The 21,042-nt window shown below is 50.9% G+C and overlaps 1 protein-coding gene across 1 annotated transcript in view; it reads right to left on the bottom strand.

The window, feature by feature from the left end:
• Positions 1 to 220: 220 nt before the first annotated feature.
• The window catches only part of LOC147609742 (monosaccharide-sensing protein 2-like), a 38,359-nt gene continuing 17,537 nt past the window's right edge, over positions 221 to 21,042 (bottom strand). The window contains exons 2-5 of the mRNA XM_086787305.1: positions 2,514 to 3,080; positions 1,377 to 2,416; positions 1,105 to 1,292; positions 221 to 1,016 (exon numbers count right to left, since the gene is read on the bottom strand). Of these exons, the coding sequence (XP_086643431.1) occupies positions 542 to 1,016; positions 1,105 to 1,292; positions 1,377 to 2,416; positions 2,514 to 3,080 (2,270 nt within the window). The 3' untranslated portion in view covers positions 221 to 541. The remainder of the gene's footprint in view (positions 1,017 to 1,104; positions 1,293 to 1,376; positions 2,417 to 2,513; positions 3,081 to 21,042) is intronic.

Raw genomic sequence — 21,042 nt, forward strand, 5'->3', positions numbered from 1 at the left:
GCTTTGCATTCTCCTAGTAGAGCTCCATCACCTCCCCCACTCATTGTACTTATTGCACACCCAGATTCAGCTTTTTAGTTCAGTACTTTTTCATTTTGTTGGGATGACAGAGGATACCCCACACAGGTACACTGATTTGTCTCATAGGCCGAGTTCGGTCTTTTGGAAGACGTTAATAAAATCTTTCTTTCTTTCATTCTTTCTCTCTCTCAATCATGCCTTTTATGTAGGTCCCTCAATGTATTACCACTGAAGGGAAAAAAGAATAACACCCTCATGTGGGAGCTGCTGAATTGATAAAATTGGACATTGACAAACTTAGAAAGTATGTTAAAATAAATCACAACATAAAACATGGCTCGGCTTCCATGAGACCCCAGCATTACATAGGTATCTAGATATCAACTTGACTGCCAACTGTAAGGGACATTCACTGAGCTCTTCTTACTTGTGGTCAAGGCAAAAAGCCAACGTAACTCCAAAGATGTCAAGATTTCCACTTGAAATGGGCTTAGACTCGCTTCAAAGAAGACTGGTCATCTCAGACTTCCACGTCCAGTTCTCCATCTTGAGCTTCCAATGCAGCTTTCTTCTTCCCAGCAGCAGACATAGCAAAGAACTCCACAATAACTTCCAAGGGCATCCCTTTTGTTTCTGGCACCTTCAAGAATATGAATATCCAAGCTATTAGGCAGAATGCTGCGAAAAACGCGAATGTTCCAGCAATACCTATGGAATCGTCCAGCACGGGGAAGAGCTCCGTCACTAAGATGTCTGTCAGCCACATTGCAGCTTGACAGATCCCAATGCATACTCCCCGGACTCTTGTCGGGAAGATCTCGGCACACAACATGTTTGGAATAGGTCCAAATCCCATTACAAAACAGCCCACATAAATCACGACACCAACAACTGACACTGCTGCAAAGACAGCATCATTTGCGGGGACAACATTAATGATGACCAAAGCCAGTAAAGCTACTACAAGGACTGGGAGAGTATGCAGCAAGATTGTCCTGCAGCACACCACAAAAGCAAAGTCAAGGTTCAAGAGTTGAGTGGAAAGTAGAACTAAGTGCAAAAATATTCAGAAAACACACATACCTTCTCCCCAATTTGTCCATAAGCCGCATTGCTACCAGGATACATGGAAGGCTGACCAGATTTATAACAGCACTCGTTAACACAGATGCTGAGTCAGTTCCAATGCCCATGCTAGACAGCAATACCTCTGCGCCAGACTCCTCAAGTATTTCTGGTGTAAAATTAAGGACGGCATTTATCCCACCGAACTGTCCATAAAAAGGTGAAAAAATTAGGACAAACTAAAAAATTAAGTTGTGTAATATAAGAAGGTAAGAAAGCCTTTGCTTGACCTGCTCAAGGATCTGCATCGTGACGCCAACTATAAGAGCCTGTTTTACACCCCCTTCCAGCAGCTCAGACCATGCAGGCCCTTGTCTAGCCGTTTCAGACGGATGTATGAGTGCAGGTCCAACTTGATTCTCCAAAGTAATATCTTTTCCATACTGAGAAGGCCGGCTCACCAATGCTGCAGCTTGGATCGGTTCAAGGTTACTTACTGTACTGCCATAGCGAGGAAGTGAGTACACAGAACCCATCCGAGAGCCATCAGTGGGACCTTCTTGTTGAAACAGATAGATTCTCTTGAACTCTCCTTGACCCGATTTTCCTTCTGTCCCTTCAGGACCTGTCCATTGCCAAGCCAGCTTCCAGCCACCTCCGATGCCTGTGCTCCCGACAGATCCAACAAAACTTCCACGTGGTGCAAAACTTTCTGGTATATTGCTCTGAGAAACTGTTGAAAAACCTTTTCTGTCCTTAGAGGCTATCCTGGACACTGAACTAGCCCTTGAGATGGACTGCCCAGTAGTCGAATCAACCCTACGAAGGTCCTCTTCTTCCCACTGACTACTAGTCTGCCTTGAGAGTAGAGGACTTGTCAGACCTTCAGCCATCTCCCCTGCAGGTTCCTCTTCAGAATCATAACCCCCTGTCCCCTCTTCCCTACCCCCATCATCAAAGGCTTCAAACTGTTGACCCTGAACATTGCTTGCCATGCTCCCAAACCCAGTGAAGTTGTCAGCAAATGTACCCTTGAGACTTCCCATTAGAGAAACCATGGGATCCATGAGAGGAATGCTTTGTCGGCGAGGGGTAGCTTGTTGGATTATGCTTGCAGGCCTTGAAAGGAGTCCTTGTGAGCCAGTTAAACTAGAGATGGGTTTTGCAATCCATGATGTACCATCTTCGGGAGCAAAAATCTTGATGTGGGGTTCTTCTTCAGTGGCACTTGCGTCTTCTTCCCCTTCAAAGTCTGCAGGTTGGATAATATATTCTTCCAAAACAGCATCTTCCCCCACACCCAGTCCTTCTACTAGCAAGGCCATCTCTCCTGAGCAACAAAGAAGAAAGAGACTGTTTTGAGAATCAACACTAGATCAACTAAATTAAACTGTGAACCTTTGCAGGTAGCCAATCAATTGCAGTACCTGATACATCTTCCTTATTGCGAAGGAGCTGCAGAATCTCCCGGGCCTCTTTCGTCCTACCCTTGCTCACAAGCCACCTTGGAGACTCAGGCAAGTAGAAGATCCCAAGGGACAAATACACAAGAGAAGGTATGAGTATTATGCCTAGCATTAGCCGCCAACTTGGGTTGCTCGAAAGTGAGATTCCGAAAACAATACAGTATGCCAGAAACATGCCTCCTGTGCCTACAAACTGTGGTAACGTATTCAATTCTCCACGGATATCTGATGGTGCTACTTCTGATATGTACATTGGAGCCACTGTCACCGCCAGGCCCACTCCTATACCATCTATTATACGAGCCACCAAAAGCATGTACACATTTGGAGACCACACCATCAGCAGAGCACCGACACAAAAGATTATTGCAGATATGCATAGCATCTTGCGCCGACCAAGCCAGTCAGCACCAGAACCTGCAAATGTAGTACTGATTGCTGCACCGACAAGAGATGCAGCAGCTACAAAACCTTCAAGAACAGGCTGGGAATCCAGATTGAACTCTGGCTCTATGTAGAGCAAAGCCCCTGCAGGAACCAAGAACAACATAAGGACAGTTTCATAACATCACAGCAGTGGTTGAATTAACTTGAAACAAAAGCCCTAAATGAAATCTCTTCTTTCTAGTCATGGTTGGAATCTAGACACAAGAAGGGCATTCCCACCTCCCTTGGGTGAGAAAACTCAAGGTTATGGTCTTTCATACATCGAGATAGGGCAGGAGTCAGCTGACATTCACTCTCGCAGGATGCCAGGTGGAGGTGGTGACATCATTTGTGTACCTAGGGGTTACCTTCTCTGCAGAGATGCCACGCGCTTCACCATGGGTTCAGCAGCCAGAGCTAGATTGACACGGGGATATGCAGCATTGGCTATGCTAGAGAGATAGTGCCACCAGGCGCATTTTCAAGAGCCCCGAACGAAGGGGTGGCTATTTGACACATTAGTCACACCGGCACTGATGTATGGAGCAGCGGTGTGGGCGCCACGCCTTGCTACCCATTGGTGGACACAGATAAGAGAGACCACAGGCCCTCATGATGGCACGCATGATACGCAGCAAACAGTCAGTACCTCTCATGACAGTATCCAAGCAGAGTTTGTTGCGCCTCCTATGATGGTAGAGGCCATATTCCAAACTATATGCCTGCTAGACAGATTCAGAGAGATGCCACAGGACAGATTGTCATACAGAGCTTTTGAGGCATCTAGACAGCTGGCTGAGGTAGGAGATAGAGGATCATGGTATGCACAAGTCACACATTGGTTCTCACAGCATGGCCTAGACATGGATCATCTACCACCATTCCAGTATGACAGGGATGCACCACATATCCGTCTCTCTCATAGTGAGAGGAACAGAGTATTGAGACAGGACCTATGGCAGCTCTATACACGAGAGACATGGATATCGCCTACACAGCCTCTTCCACCGAAGATGCTATACTACAAAGATCACTTCATGAGTGTCATTGATGATGGATTTATAAAGAGGCCTAGATACATGGAGGGCTTTTTACCACACGGCTCCCGAGTGGCTATTGGTCCGCTAAGAGTTTCATCACATCGATTGGAGATCGAGACTGGCAGAGCAGCACGGATCCCCCGAGAGGAGAGGGTATGCAGATTGTGCAAAGAGGAGGTGGAGAGTGCGGAGCATTATGTATGCAGATGCAGAGCATATACAGCCATCAGAGAGAGATATCCCATTTTATTCAGAGAGCCACATTCCCTACGCCAAATCTTTGAGGCAGCAGACCAACGCATACTGGGGAGATTCATTCTAGACATATAACATCACAGAGAGACATCATTACAGGCTCAGACAGCTCCAAAGGGGGGGCGACAAACACAAATTACTACATTTTTCCAGAGATCCATCCCACTCCCAGCCCCTACACAGCAGGGAATTACTCTCCAGAGAGCAGAGACACTCAAAGCCCGCAGGAGACAGAGGACACCTGGCTTTCGGACACCACGCCTATACCAGAGAGAGATGACAGAGATCAGAGCTTAGTTTCAGAGAGAGGGTGCGGAGCGACTGGCTCGCTTCAAAGCAGACCCAGGCATGTTCTTCAGGGAGCTGTGGACACCCCCTTCATTGATGTATACCATTTTATACCCCCAGTATGGTACAGGATGGAGCTAGCTAGGTTGCATATCATGATTGTATACTCCATGCATATAGCTTTGCATTCTCCTAGTAGTAGAGCTCCATCCACTCCCCCCCACTCATTGTACTTATTGCACACCCAGATTCAGCTTTTTTTTTTTAGTTCAGTACTTTTTCATTTTGTTGGGATGACAGAGGATACCCCACACAGGTACACTGATTTGTCTCATAGACCGAGTTTGGTCTTTTGGAAGACGTTAATAAAATCTTTCTTTCTTTCTTTCTTTCTCTCTCTCTCCCCGACACACATCCGACAGCCGAGCAGTGGGCACCCCGTGGGACTCTAGTTGAGAGAGCTATCCAGTTGGGCAGATCCAAACGCTCGAGAGCTCCGGATCCTCACATCGGAGACGGTGCCTACACCAGAGGATTCAGAGCATCATTGCGAGGCATCGGGCTCGTCCGACTAGGCATCTCACTATGGTGGCAGATATCTAGGCCATCTGGCAGAGACCCATGCTAGAGCCCCTAGGATGATTACCAGTCCAGCCATATAGTGTTGTACTCACTGTCACTTTTGTACTCCCCCATATTCATGTATTCATGTATCCATGTACTCATGTACCCCATTTTGGCTAGTAGCATTAGCTTCCCACTCTCCCTAGTTGCTGCTTCCGGATGCTCCCTACTGATGTATTGTAGGGCTAGATACTTACCTTCAGTTCTTTCTTTTCTTTTCCAGACAGTGTATAAGATGTCACATGGTTGTAACTTTGGTCTAATAGGTCACTTTGGCCTTTTGAAGACGTTAATATAACATTTCATTCCCCCCCCCCCCCCCCCCGCCCCCGCCCATGACATCTGCCTTCACACAGGATTCGCTGCAGGATGGACAGTTCCCATATGCCCCTTTGTTTACAAACATTGTGAAGTTCTCCCAACACATAGCATCCTCCTATTGGGTGACTTCAATGCACGGGCAGACAGAACGCACATGCACATGTATGATTTCCATGCAAATTCTGTCATGCTCTAAGAGATAGACCCCCAAGAGATGGAGCTACAGCAGTCATCTCAGAATGCAGGATTTGATATCAGATGCTTCCTGGAGTGGGTACTGATCTATGATGGGATGTCATGTTGGCCCACATCGGACAGCCTTACCTGCTTCCCATATGGAGGGGAGTCGAACACTGTGGATTACTGTAAACGGGAGGCATGTATATAACGGAATTCACTTAACAACACTAGGGGTTGGAATGATGCTATGGGCCAACGCCTCCCCCCAAGGATTTACTAATACCAAATAAAATCCAAGAGGAGTGATTCCTTCAGAGTACAAGATTTCGATTCTTCCTGCCATAGCTTTCCAAAGATCGTTGATGTCGATGGTCTCATGGCCTGTAGGATCCAAAAAGCCCTAGTTCAACTCAAGGGTCTCTTGCTTGCTATGACTCACCCGAGTGCCTATCGTCACGGATCCCATCCAGTCAACCATTCGCCAGCAACTCTATGTCCTCCGAGGTCTTCTCAGCAACAAGATTTCCGCGAGCACCACCCAAAAAAAGCAAACCACCAAATCAACACTCGTGTGTTCAAGTAGGTGTGACAAAGGGTAATGGAAACTTTTGAGAGATATGGAGGCTTGAAGGCAAATATGGCTATGGCATTTGATGAAGAGAGAGAGAGTTAGAGAAAGACAATGCTCAAAGAGAGAAAATTGCATGACTCAATGATGTGACTTGTGTTGTATTTCTTCACTCAAGTACAAAGCTTTTATAGGCTTAGAGCCTCTCCTACATGACATCATTGCTTAGGTCAGTACAGGTATGATATCTAGATATTTAGGTGCACCACTCTACGGGTGGGTTCACACACACACACATACATATGTTGCCCTTTTAGAGGCTATTCACACACACTTATCTTTTTGTACTTGGATAAGGCTTGTTCTCCGACAAAGGGAACATCCTTGCACGATGAAGTAAGGGTGGACGTGGCCTTAGTACTGGTCCAAGTAGATCATGTAGCATTAATACAGGATAGCAGACCTACAGTCGTACAACGGTGATGATGTAGGCGGTCGTACAATATAGCGATGACATCACGTGGCCGGCATCATCAACAGGAGGAGCAGCAGTAAAGAAACCTCGTGAAGCCATGTCCTCTCACAAGAAACCTTCTCTGAAGAAAGGGGCTGAAAAAATCAGCAAGTCCTCTTCTCATGCTGTGCACAGCAAGAAGAAAGGGAGGCTGGGTGGGAAACTGAAAGAAGAGAAAGAAGGAAGATCTCTCCAAGATGTAGATCCTTGTCCTCATCACCTAGAAGAGGGCTTCAGTAATCTAGCCAGCATAAAAATCAGCAATCTTTGCTGAAAATTCAGAAATACAACAGTCCCTAGTGTCAGATGAAGAAAACACAACAATCTTGAGGAAGCCTCTTCTCCCAGAAGAAAATGCAGCACCTTCTACGCTGAAATCTGCAGAATACGCGGCAAATTGTCGAAGCCTATGCTCCAAAACAGAAGACCCAGCTCTCTTCTACTCATAGGTCAGCGTTTTGCTCTGATACCATGAAAGAAAGTGAAGCAAATAGAAAACACACATGTAGGCCCAAGTACAAGACCTGTAAATGCTGGAAACTGATGTTTATTGCTGAAAACTGAGCACAAGGGAAGCCCGTAGGTGCTGTACAATGGTAAGAAGCAGTAGCTAATGACCTCAAGCGAATGCTCAAAAATGAGATGAACTGGGGGGAAAGGGGGGTCAGCCCTTATATACTCCCCTATATGCTGGTCAGCTAGCTATAGGAGGCCGACAGCAACACAATAGCATAAAATGCTATATAAATGCTGAAAAATACCTTTAAAATGGTAGAAAAATGCTGAATAATATTTGCTAAGATATGCCAATGTAGGGCCCCATAAATGGGCAATACAAGCATGAAAATGGTGATGTAGACCATCTGGAGATGATATAATCCAACAAAAACAACCCAGTACGGAGCCAAAAACAGCCCTGAACTCCACGCCAAAACAGCCCCAAAACAGAGCCTCAAATCAGCCCCAGTAGAGCTCTCAAAACTGTCCCAAATTCCTCTATAACAGCCCCAAAAACAGCCCACAAAACGGCCCTAGTGGTTTCACATGTGTGAGCTGGTACAGCCTCTGTATGGCTGTATGGACAGCCCTGTGACGGCGGCTGTAGTACGGTGGCTGTAATCTCTGGTCGGTCAGTGAAGAGAGAAGAGAGAGTATTCTGCAGCACTGTACACTGTACAGCCTGCGCGAGAGGGAAGGCGAGTGGTATGGTTGCCGTACCCTGTACGGCTAGCGCAAGAGGATGAAGGAGGGAGAGAGAGAGAGAGAGTAGCTGCTGCAGGCCTACCTAGATCTGTACGATCAGCCTTGAAGGTGGATGCACATGTATATCTCCCCCACAAAGGCCTTTCCATGCTTTTTTTAATAAAGTCGACTAGCTCTATTTTGGCTGTGCTTTTTCCCTTTTTGCCATAAGTGGCTTTGCTCCCCAAAATAGCTACTTCTATGCTTTTCCCAAATTTGCTTCCCAAGCTGGAGCTAGGCGCCTCCTTTTGTCCAATTGTACATGCCCAATAATAATAATGTATCCAGCCAGCTTTAATGATGTGTGACTTATAAGTCTTATAAGTCACTAACCTACGCGCTGCGCGATCTGCTCCTGCGCCTACCACCCCTCGCCGTCGCGCGCCCTCCCTGCCCCCCGCCTCTCCTCCGCCTCTCCCCCCCGCCGCCGTCCACGCTTCCTCCCCCCCCGCCTTCTTCTCTCCTCGCTTCCTCCCCCGCCATCTCTCCCCCCCCCCCCCCCCCCCCCCCCCGCCATCTCTCTCCCGCCTTTTTCCCCCCCGCCTTCTCTCCCCCGCCACTCTCTTCCCCGCCAGTTCCTCCCCCGCCATTTCTCCCCCCCCCCGCCTTCTCCTCCGCTTAGAGGCTCTTCCCTCCGCCTTCTCCCTCTCCCCACCCTCCGTCTCCGTTTCGCCCTTCCTCCCACCGCCAGCTCCCCCCCCTCCCCCCTCCCCCCGCTCCGCCCCCGCTATCCTCTCACCGTCCGCCTCTCCGTTTCCTCGCAGGGCTGTGTCCCTCCCGTTGGTGACCCCGGTCTCTGGCTTTTTCCCTCTGGAGGACTCCATGGAAGCCGCTCCGACTACCCCTGCCGATTCCGGTCTCCGTCTGGAGTTCACAGCTGCAGATCAGCAGTTGTTTGTTTCTACAGTATCCGCTCTTGAGGCCTCCTCCTTGGTCTGCAAGATAGTGGGTAGCCGTCCGATGCGGAGAGAGCTTCGCGACCTTCTGCAAGGCAGCCTCGTTGGCGTGCCTGCCAAGATCGTCAGCGTCGATTTTTTGGGACGTGGCTACTACTAGGTGGATTTCGAGTCCCCCCAGGCAGCTCAGACGGTGCTCGCTCGGAGCCCCATTGCCCTCCGCTCATCCCGGGCGTTCCTGGCGCGATGGACTCACGGTTTCGACCCCGCTTCTGACCCGCTAGCAGGCGCGACAGGTTTCCCCATCACTATCTGCTTTCCTGGACTCCGCAGGGAGTACTTGCCCCTCTTGTCATCCATTGGCAAGGCGTTCGGGCAGGTGGTGGAGACGCCTCAGACAGCGGCCCCAGTGATAGCTCGGGCAGCAGGACTTCCGGCCATTCGTGTTGTGGTTCCTTCACCGGAGTCCCTCCCGAAGACGATCCTCCTCCCTTGTCTTTCTGGAGGACATTTGATACAGCGCGTGGAGTATTCGGGCCTCCCCAGCCAGTGCTACAACTGTCGGGAGATGGGCCACCTCGCACGCGCTTGTCCCCGCAAGGGGGTTCATCCTTCACGCTCTGCCGCCTCTGGACCCCCTTCAGGAGGCCCGAGGGGTGGCCATCCACCTAAGAGACCGGACATCCCTGGCTCGTCTCAGCAGGCGCCATCATCTGACGAGCAGGCTCTGGCGGAGGATGCCGTGCAGTCCCAGGAGGCTGGCGGATGGCAGGAGGTTCGCCGGCGGAAACGCCCGGCCCGCAGGGACCGTCGCAGACGCCAGCAGGCAGCACAGGCTGGCGGACAGGCGACCCCGGCTGGCGTCCATGCACCTACCCACACTTATGCTCCAGTCAAGGATAGGCGGCTAGCAGGTCCCACCCCGATGGACGAGGATTCAGTCTCAGTGCCCTTTGAGGCCGCCGGTGGAGCCCCCCACGTGGAGACCCCGCTCCCGCCTCCCCCCGAGGGAGGCCCCGCCCCCTCCATGGAGCAGATTCCCGAGGATCCCAGGCCACACTCTGCGACCCCCGGCCCCTCTTCCCTTCACTCGGAGAGCACTCCTTCCTCCCCCCCCCTCTCCCCCCCCAGCCCCCCCCCTCCCGCCTCCCCCGGCGGCCCCCCCTGACTCCTCTCCTCTGGCAGATGCCTCTCCATCCTCTCCTCGCTCTCCCCCCTCCTCTCCACGAGCCACCATCCCTCCCTCGGCCTCTCCAGGATACTCCTCCAGACCACCCACTGCCCCGGGGCAGCGCAGCTGGGTAGGCCAGAGTTCTGTTCAGCGGCTGTTCCACCGCCACTCCAGGCCGGTGGAGATGGCGATCATAGCTTCGCCCGCCACTGAGTTCTCTCCAGCCTCCCCTGGGGGGCCCCCGCGAGTGATGGGGCTCCCAGTGGATATGGTTTTTTCAGGTGTCTCCAGCTGGATGCTGGCCCGTTTGAGACACTGGTCGCGCCCTTGCGAGTTTGCGTGGTGTGCCATCCCTCTCGCTCTCCTTCAGTGGTGAGCAGCATGGTAGCCTTCTCCTTTCCTCTCAGTGTTGCCCCAGACACAGCATGGGATTGCAACTCTGTTGAGGAAGTTCTGCGTGATCAGATACTGGATTTTTCTCACCACTTCAGTGACCTGGGGCTCACGGACCTATTGCAGACCCGATTACACTCAGCCCGCATGAGCTTGTTTGGCATAGGAGATTGGCGGGCGGATCCGGTCCACACCTCCGTTGAGGCGGTGCTACTGATTCTCCTCCACGCCGCCCCGAGGGTGCAGCCTACCCTTAGATACATATATGCAGAGGATTGGTCTCATGCCTATGCCCTAGACAGGGCGAAGGCGGAGTGGGGCTGGACACAGAGACAGGTCACCCTTTTTTTGGAGAGACTCCGCACCCGGACTGACAGTGACTATTCTCCCTCCAAGCCGGCGCCCAAGACTCACAGAGTGGAGGGCAGCTCATCCGGGCCGGCTGAGAGGGGTGAGCCAGTGGCGGCTGCTTCACTTGCCATAGCTCATCCATGAGGATCCTCTCATGGAACATCCAGGGTCTTGGTGGACCTCGCTGCTACATTGGTAGGGGCAGACTTCGCCAGGAGATCCAGAGGGCTCTCGTTGGAGGACCCATAGATATCCTTTTCATCCAGGAGCACCACCTTTCTGCCGGGCGCACCCGCACCTGCGGGAAGATCTTGCCAGGCAGGAGTCACACTTTTTGGTCACCGGCATATGGTCCCCAGGGGAACCAGGGTGGAGTATGCATCTCAGTCAGCGAGCAGCTTCTAGTATGCATCTCAGTCAGCGAGCAGCTTCTATCCGAGGTTGTGGATTCTGGCACTCTGGTCCAGGGTCGAGCGCAGTGGATCATCCTTCGGGTTGGGGAAGACCGCATTGGCTTCCTCAATTTCTACGCCCCTAATGGGGCGACCGGGAGAGCTGAGTTCTGGAGCACCATTAGGCAATCCCTCCCCATGGCAGACCATTGGTGCCTAGGGGGGGATTGCAACATGCTGGAGGATGCAGAGGACAGGATGGGGGGCAGCCAGGAGACCATTCATGGGCCGGAGCTCGCTGCCTGGGAGGAACTAGTGCTGCAGGTGAGAGGCCAGGATCCGTGGACTCTCTCGGAGTTTGGCAGGTTGCAGGGGAGTTTATCTTTCTCGCGCTTGGATAGACGGGCCACAGGAGTTAACCTTTCCCGCATCGACAGGTTTTACATTGATGAGTGGGCTTGCGATAGAGGTGGCACTCTGGGTATACTTGCAGGCTCCTCGTTTTCAGACCACTTTCCTGTGCTTCTCCAGATCGATGACCCCACGAGAGGAGAGCGAGGCCAGAGCGTCCGGATTCCAGATTGTCTCATAGAGGAGCCCGAGATTGCGACCAGAGTTGAGCAGGTCTGGCAGGAGCTTCAGTTCAGGAGAGGATCGGCAGCCAGCGATCTTGACAGGGGTTTGCAGGAGATCAGCGGGATGCTCAGACAGGCTGCCCTGGACCGTCTGGAGGCTTTCAGAGAGCAGGAGAGGAGCCTGCGGAGGAGTCTAGCTTCCCTCCAGAGACTTCAGGAGAGGGAGCCCACGAGCCCTTGGATTTCAGAGCAGATGGAGTCAGCTCGCACAGAGATCAGATCCATCGAGGAGAGGAGGGTGGAGTTCCGATTCCATGCTCGGGCTTCTTTTTGGACACAGGCTGGAGACAGAGTGACTCGAGACTTCTTTGAGGCGACAGGACCCCGCTTCAGACGAGAGGGTCTCAGGCGTCTTCGGCAGGCTGATGGCCAGGTGGTGGTGGATCCCCCCAGTATTCGGGCGATCGCCACAGATTTTTACAGGGATCTGCTCTCTGCTGAGCCAACAGATGACAGGGTGAGAGAGGCTCGGGAGGCAGTCTGGAGCTTCACGAGACCGGTTGTGCCGGCCCATTTGCAGCACTCCCTTCTCTCCCCCTTCTCGGATACGGAACTGGAGGAGGCTCTTCAGGCACTTCCTCGGGGCAAATGCCCTGGTGAGGACGGTCTCTCAGTGGCTTTCTTCCAGAGGTACTGGGGTCTTTTGCATAGGGGCTTCAGATTGGCATTCCAGGAGATCATGGAGTTGGGAGACATGCCGGACAGCATGGCAGAGGGGTTGATTCACCTGATCCCCAAAGAGGGAGGAGACAGACTGGAGATTAGACAGTGGAGACCAATCACCTTGCTAGGCACGGCCTACAAGGTCCTAGCTAAGGCGATCAGCAGGCGGCTTCAGCCTCACCTTCCGAACATTATCCACTCCACGCAGACAGGCTTCATCCAGGATAGGAGCATCCTGGATAACATCTTCTCTTTCTGGGAGGCTACGGCTTTGGCTAGATTTCGGCAGGAGGATCTGGCAGTGCTCCTTCTCGACTTCGAGAAGGCATATGATCGGGTGGACTAGGCCTTCTTGGAAGGCACTATGGAGAGGATGGGCTTCCCCCCTCAGTGGATCCGTGGGGTCTCTGCACTCTACACATCGGCCCATAGCCAGGTGCTGATACAGGGCGTGCGCGGAGAGAGGTTCCAGCTCTCGCGCTCGGTGCGGCAGGGGTGCCCCTTGGCGCCCTTTCTTTTTCTTTTTGTGGCGGAGGCCATGAGCACTTTCTTGACGGCACAGGATACAGGTTTGCGGGGCCTCCAGCTCCCCATCCGCACCTCGGAGGAGCTCCTAGACTCAGAGTTTGCGGATGACACTGCTGTCTATCTTCAGGGAGGGGAGGAGAACCTCCACCGCTTCGCCTCAGCCATGGACAGGTTTTGCAGAGCTTCGGGCGCTTTGATCAACTGGCACAAGTCGTGTGGGTTGTGGGTCAGTTCCGTGCCCCCCCCCGACTTGGAGGCCAGTTGATGGGTTTCAGTGGCTGCCCCCCGGCACTACAGTGCGCTATTTGGGATGCTATGTGGGCATTGACATATCTCCGGAGCAGCAGATAGCCCCCCTTCTTCTGAGCATTTGGAAGAAGCTTCTGTATTGGAGTACCGCTCGTTTATCTCTGGCTGGCTGAGTGGTTGTGGCCAACCAGGTCCTGCTTGCTACCATGTGGTACATCACTTCTTGCTGGGCCTTCTCGCGGGCGTGTATTGGCCAGGTGCAGAGGCTCATCAGGAACTTTCTTTGGTGCGGTGGCGACGGGCGGCCCGCCAGGGCCAAGGTGGCATGGGCTATGATTACCCAGCCGAGGGAGAGAGGCGGCCTGGGCATAGTTGATCCTATTTGTCAGAGCCGAGCTTTGCTTGGCAAGTTGGTGGTTCGTGGCCTCCTACCAGGCGCTGAGCCGTGGAAGGAGTTTCTTGTTGCCAGGATTCTCAGCCGCACTCCTCCTCTTAGCGGCCCCTGGACCCCCAGTATCAGGTGGATCTTTACAGAGCAGCGATCCAGAGGAGTGGGCCTTGGCTTCGAGGAGCGTTTTGCAGCTAGCCTTCTGAGGGCTTGGGAGCATCTGAGGCCGTCACTCTTCCAGACTCCCCCGGGCACCGATGAGGAGCGCCTGAGGCAGCCATTGATCTGGAACCCCTTGATCCGACTTCCCAGTGGTCATATGGTTGGATCGCGATCTCACGTGTCGTGGGGCCCTTTGAGCTCCGGCCCAGCCCAGTCCCTAGACGACTGGATATGTTTTCAGCAGCTGCCTCTAGAGGCTCAGGAGAGGAGACTCAGCGGGATGAGGGGCAGAGAGTTGATGAGGCAGGACATTGAGGCGGCCATCCCCCGGGAGTGGCGGACTCCAGTACAGGACCCTCCACCTCCACAGTGGATGGGCGTCTTTACTCGGCATGAGATCCTTCTAGCAGTCTGCGGCTCAGCAGAGAGAGTCGCCCCACTCACCTTCGAGGTGGGAGAGGGAGGCCAGCTTCAGAGGACCCGACTAGTTTTGGATGAGTTCCAGGGTTGTATCTTTCAGAGGATGCGGGTGGTCGGCTTTCATCAGAGACAGTGGCATGTAGACCCCTCACCGGCCTCGATAGGGGAGGACTATTCTTAGAGATTATGGGCTTGGGACAGCAAGCCTCTTATTCGCCTTCAGTGGGATCCAGGCGAGTGGCTTTGGCGAGATCCCTACTCGGCCCCTACCAGCCCAGGCACCCCCTTTTTTCAGTACACAGCGAGGCTGGGGCGGCGGATCCAGAGGCACAAGACAGCGGGCACCCCGGCGGCGGCCGAGCATTGGCGGCGACAGGGACTCTCCCATGCCTTCCTTAGGGACTTCTGGCAGCACCTTTGGGCCAGCTTCCGGCCCCGGAAGGTGACGCTTTTTCTCTGGCTTGCAGCGCATAGAGGACTGGCTGTGGGGGTTTGGCTAGCTTTTGGCAGACACCCAGCGTCCTGCCCTCGGTGCGGCCATGCACAAGAGTCGCAGCGGCACTGCTTATGGGATTGCCCACAGGCACAGCAGGTCTGGCAGCGCGCTCTCAGGATGGTTTTTGCAGGCTCGCCAGGTGAGATGATGGCGACGTGGGGTGCGGTGGCTTGGGCCACGGACAGCGGCCTGGCCCTTGGATACGAGGACGTCCCTTGCAGTGTGACCATCCAGGTCTCTGACAGGGCGATGGCGGTGGTCCCGACGCCAGACTTCTCTTCGGCAGTCTCCCAGGAGGGGGACGGGCACAGATGGGAGATGATCAGCAGCATGACGGCTTGGCACATATGGAGAGCCCGATGCAGGGAGGCCATAGACCGCCAGGCGACTCCACCGGCGGAGGTCATACAGGCCCTCTGGGTGGACATCATTCACACCTTGAGAGGACACTGGGGGAAACTTCAGGGCGACTCGGATCGCATGAGAGGTCGCCGCAAGGCGTTCCTCCGCACTTGGCAGCCTGGCCCTTTCCTCATCGTGAGGGGCGAGGATGTCACTTGGCACTACAGGCCTCCAGTTTGGCTCTTCTCACCTCCAGCATGTACTACTAGGTAGCCCCCCCCAGAGAGCGGCCAGCCACGGGGGTGGAGCTCCGGTGTTCACTGTGTTTATTATCCCTCCTTGTGAGGTGAGCTTTGTAGCCTTATGGCGTTTTCTCATTAACTAATAGAAGGATCGTTTTTCCAAAAAAAAAAAAGTCTTATAAGTCACTTTAATGATGAAAATCTCATGCTACTTTTGCTCGGAAGCCATCATTCAGGCCAAACTTTGCCAGTAAATGCTCCAGCTTTTCTTCTATGGAAAATCCCCATTCACACCTTGGTTCCACTCAGTGTGTGAATCATTGGTCAAGACTGGTGAAGGGACCAATTGGTGACAACTGCACAATATCTTGAGTCAATTTGTACACCGAGTCTACAAATTCTGTCCTTGTTTTGGGGGACATTTTGGGCAAAGAACCCAAACTCACACACACAAACTGGAATTACAAATTCTAAGGAAATACAAATTTCGAGGAGATCAAGGTGAAATCCCCCCTCGATGCCAGTGGTGTCAGCCTTTTCCGACGTCTTTTCCATGCTATTACTTCACCCATGGCACTAAGGGGCTTCAATGCGCTATGGGAGGCTTCAATTTTGCCAAATTTCACCCAATGCAAAAAAAAGGCCCAAATTTTTAAACTTGCAGAGGCTTCAATTAGGTAGATTTTGCCTAATTTCGAAAAGCCCTAGTTTTTGGAGTTCACAAAAGCCTCAATTTGATGATTTTTACCTTAATTTGTAAAAGCCCCAAATTCTCAAAACCTCGATTTTTGCAAGTATAGTTGACGTGCTAACGATTGGGGTGGACGATGCAATCACGACCAATGCAGAGTGGTAGTAGTGGCTGTGGGTTGGTTATTGCGGCTGCCATAGCTATCACCAGCTTGGACATTTCCCAGTATGAAAGGGGTCTGGTGGACTCGAGGATGTCTAAATATTTGGAAAGTACAAGCTTTGGGAATGGGGGATTATCCTAGAATACAAAGGACCACACTCCTAAAATTTAGGAGAGTTGCTATTTTTGGCCCAACTTCGATGGAAATTCTGTTCGCGTCATTACATCTGGAATTGAGCAAATACCAAGAGTTGGCAAAGTGCCTATGACATAATGTCTACTAGTTGGGATATTTTTAGAGGTAAAGATTATGGGAGAACCCATCTCTTAGAATGGGACATGTGGCAAGAAAGTGGATCAAAGTGAGACAAGTGGCCTCACACTTGTCACTCCAGCTATTGTGTGGCTCTCCACTTGTCATCATAGCCTTCTCTTTCCATTTTCACTCATGGGAGCCCCAAATCTATAAATTGGAGCCCTCTCTCTTCATTAATGGAGGCTCTCTTGCTGCACACTAGCCTCTACCACCATTATAGGCTGCCCTAATGATGGCTACTCTCTTTCTCTCTCTCTTGAAGGCTGCCCATGAAGAATACCGACTGTTGGGGACTGTTTTGGAGGCTTCCATCGCGAAGAAATACTGAAGGCAAGGGTATTTAATCATTTATTATGATTTCTAGCCATTGTACTTGTTGTACCAACCCTTGTACCTATTGTACCAGCCACTATACTGGCTGTACCAGTCCTTGTACTTGTTGTACCTGCTATACCAGCCATTGTACCGGCTGTACCAACTCTTGTACTTGCTGTACCAGCCACTATACCTGCTATATCTACTATACCAACATTTGTACTTGCTGTACCAACCATTGTACCGATTGTACCAACCATTGAACTTGCTGTACCAGCTGAATGGAGCATTGTACTTGCTGTACCAGCTCTATTGCATGAAGACCCATGGTTTTTGGGGAAGAATCAATACCCAATGTTTTAATATGCATTGATGGTATCAAGTGTGTCAAAGGCCCTAGTCCCCCAGACACTGCGAGTTACAATAGCCTTTTTGATGGGACACTCTGCCACCCAGTGAAGTCCCTTGCAGGGATAGCAAGGTAGCGGCATGCGGAATCCTAAGGCATTGATGAGTCTCCCTCTATTAGATTGCCAGCTTAGTTACTCTCCTTGGACCAAATCGTCACTCACTACGTTCAAGTGGTGATAGTGTCTACCCGGTCTCTATAGTTGTAGTAATATCATATGCACGAAAGCTCTGTGTGTCTTCTTTCAGCCCTAAGCAACTAAATAGGAACCTTGATGCAAGTTACCACCAAAGACAGAGAGAGAAGAGGGAGAGATAGATGTGCTTTCAGTATATTATATAGTACAAAAGGCTGTACAAAACCTGTGGCCTTCGACCTTCCAAAAGAGGTAATCTAAGACATCTAAAGAGAGACTCTTGACCTGCCCAAAAGGGTCAGATGAAAGGACTGAATGTTGACCTGCTCAAAAGGGTCAGATGAAAGAACTGAATGTTGGCCTAGCCTTATATAGGCTCTTTACATGCCCATTAACTGGCCGACCTGCTGTCGGCCAGCAACAGCAAAGACCACAAGCCAAAAATATGATCATGCCGACTTCATCTGCCTGGTCTTGTTTACCCTGCCGACGGTTGTCCTAACCAAATAGGGCTTCTTCTATAAATCATAAGCCTTGCTAGTACCCTAACGTTATGTTTATCTGCTACCCAAATTGAAAGAGTGCACAGAGCGGAAGCAAGATAAGCACTAGTGTGCTGATCTGAGAAGTGCGAGAGAGAGAGAGAGAGAGAGAGAGAGAGAGAGATGAAAGAACTATGCTGAATATACTGCAATGAAAGCAATCCCAAGCAAGAGACAAACTAGTCTCATAAGTGAGGGGTACAAAAGATGACCAAGCTATAAAAAATGAAGGAGGCAAGCCCACCTATAAATAGGTCATGAAGGGGCTGACCGACTCGACAAAGAGACCTAGCCGACAAGAGAAATGGAGCTGGCCGACAGAAGAGACACCACCCGACCTGGTAAAAATACCAAGAAAATAGGGAAAATGCTAGGAAAATAGGGGTGGCCAGCCCACAACCAAGGGCCATAAAAGGGATCAAAAGGGGACTCCAAACATGGGTAGAAACTGGGGATGAATATGCTAACACTCCCTCTCAGCACTAGATGCTGAACAAACTCCATAAGCCGAAGATGAGGAGCCAAGGAAGCCTGAGAAACTGGCTTGGTAAACAAATCTGTTGCATCTCTGCTGAAGGACAATACTCCAAACGCAAATCTCCAGCAAGAACCCGTTCACGAACATAGTGATATAAATCTCGATGTGTTTCGTACAAGCATGAAACACAGGGTTGCAACTCTGATTATCACACCAAAGAAGAGTAGATCCGGTAGGAGGAAAGCCAAGTTCTCCCAATAATCTCCGCAACCAAATCGCCTCACATGCAACATAACAAATTGCACGATACTCCGCCTCTGTAGAGGAAAGCGCCACAGTAGGCTACGTTTTACTACTCCATGAAATGGCTCCTAACCCAAGTAAAGAAACACAACTAGTGGTTGAATGCCGAGTATCTGGATCTCCATCCCAATCTGAATCAGACCATCCAAGAAAAGTGCACCCTTGGCCATAGAAGATGCCAAAGTCCAAAGTACCACGCAAGTACCGAAGAACCCTGAGAGCACACAACCAATGCTGATGACGGGGTTTAGATGTGAAAGAACTCAATAAGCTGACTGGGAAACAAATGTCCAATCGGGAGTAGGTCAACCAAACCAAACAACTGACGAGAACCCGATATTGTCCCTGATCAATCCCTGGAGAAGCATCAAGAAGAGAAAGCTTCACACTAGTATCCATAGGAGAAGATACTAATCTGCATCCAATCATCTAAAACCTGTCAAGTATCTCCGGAGTGTACTTCTGCTGAGAGAAGAAAATGCCCTTAGGGGTCTACCACATCTCAAAGGCAAGAAAATAATGCAACATGCCAAGATCCGTCATCTCAAACTCTGTCTCCAAAACATCCATGACTGAACAGATCCTCACAAAATAAGATGCTATAAAGATGAGGTCATCAACATAGACCACAATAATAACAACTAATCTCCTCTCAAGGAGGATATAAAGGTTCAAATCTACATGAGAACAGCTCAGGCCAAGCTTCTGAAAGGACTCGTCAATCTGCTGGTAACAAGCCCGCGGAGCCTGCTTCAAACCATACAAAGCTTTCTTCAGCCGGTACACCTAATCCTGACTACCTGGAACCTCAAATCCTGGTGGCTGATCAACATACACTTCCTGTGTAAGCTCTCCATTCAGGAAAGCCAACTTGACATCCATCTGGAATATGGGCCATCTATGATGTCCTGCAAGAGAAAGAACGGTGCAAATGGTAGTCATCCGGGCCGTCGAAGCAAAGGTTCATCGAAGTCTCGACTCCAAGGCACTAAGTATAGCCTTTGGCAACCAACCTCGCCTTGTGCTTGTCCAAGCTGCCATCAGCTCGGTACTTCGTTTTGAAGATCCACCGCACACCAATCACCTTACGCTGCTATGGCCTAGGCACCAAAATCCAAGTGGCATTCCGTTCAATAGCATCCAGCTCTGCCTGCATAGCACGACGCCAAGGCTCATGTGAAAGAGCCTCGTCCACAAAAGTGGGATCAAAAGGACCATGAATAATAGAGGACATAAGAGCATAGTTAAAAAACTTGTTGCCCTCATGAATTCGTTTCCCTGAAACTCTGGAAGATCGCCTAAGAGAACCAAGCGGAGGAGTAGAAGGAAGCTCTCGTAACCCAGAATCACGAACTGTCTAAAAATACCATCCAGGCAGCAATCTGCTCAAACTCGCTTGAGGAGGAGGAGAGTCATCATCATCATCATCATCTGACTAAGAATCCACATCTGGAGGTGTAACAGAAGTAGGGGGAGGACAAGGAGGAAGTGGAGGAGGCAAAGGAAGAAGAAGCTCACCACCACTCTCAGAAGATGCAAGAGTCTCGTTGAACACCCCATCACGGCTCACAATAACTTTACTAGCCTGCTGATCGTACAGACGATATGCCTTGGACACAGAACTATATCCGAGAAAAATCGTGCGCTGAGACTTCAAGTCCAACTTGGAGCAATGCTCCTTACGCACATGTACATGCATTGAACAACCAAATACCCGCAAATGAACAACAAAGGGCTTCTCAGCCTCACATGGATTTTTATCTGGAAGAGAAGCAGTAGGAGACCTGTTCTGAATATAGATAGCAGTAGAAGCCGCCTCAACCCAGAAATGTCGAGGTAACGAAGAATGCTCGAGCATGGCACGGGCCATCTCCATGATGGTCCTATTCTTCCTCTTTGCAACTCCATTCTGTAATGGAGTATATGTTGTAGTAAGCCGTCTCCGAATGACATGATCCATGCAATATTGCTGAAACTCCTGGGATGTAAACTCACTCCCTGTCAATCCTGAGAACCTTGACCGAAGAACCAGTCTCTTTTTTCACCTCAACCCTCCAATCACAAAAGTGCTCAAAAGCCTCATTCTTGGACTTTAAAAAGAAGACCCAAGAAAATCTCGAGAAGTCATCCACCATCACGAGCATGTACAACGCCTTACTCAAAGACGTGGTACTCATAGGACCACATAACTTTGCATGAACAAGAGCAAGTGATGTCAAAGATATGTGTGTCGCCTCCTTCAAAAAGGTGGCTCGGTGTTGCTTCCCTTGTAAACAAGAGGAACAAACAGAAGATGGAGCCTTGATGGTTGGTAAACCCTCAACCAACCCATCCTTTGAAGCTCACTGTAGA

This window comes from Cibotium barometz, chromosome 50 (assembly GCF_041138505.1).
Source record: "Cibotium barometz isolate CiBa-2024 chromosome 50, ASM4113850v1, whole genome shotgun sequence".
Classification (NCBI taxonomy): domain Eukaryota; kingdom Viridiplantae; phylum Streptophyta; class Polypodiopsida; order Cyatheales; family Cibotiaceae; genus Cibotium; species Cibotium barometz.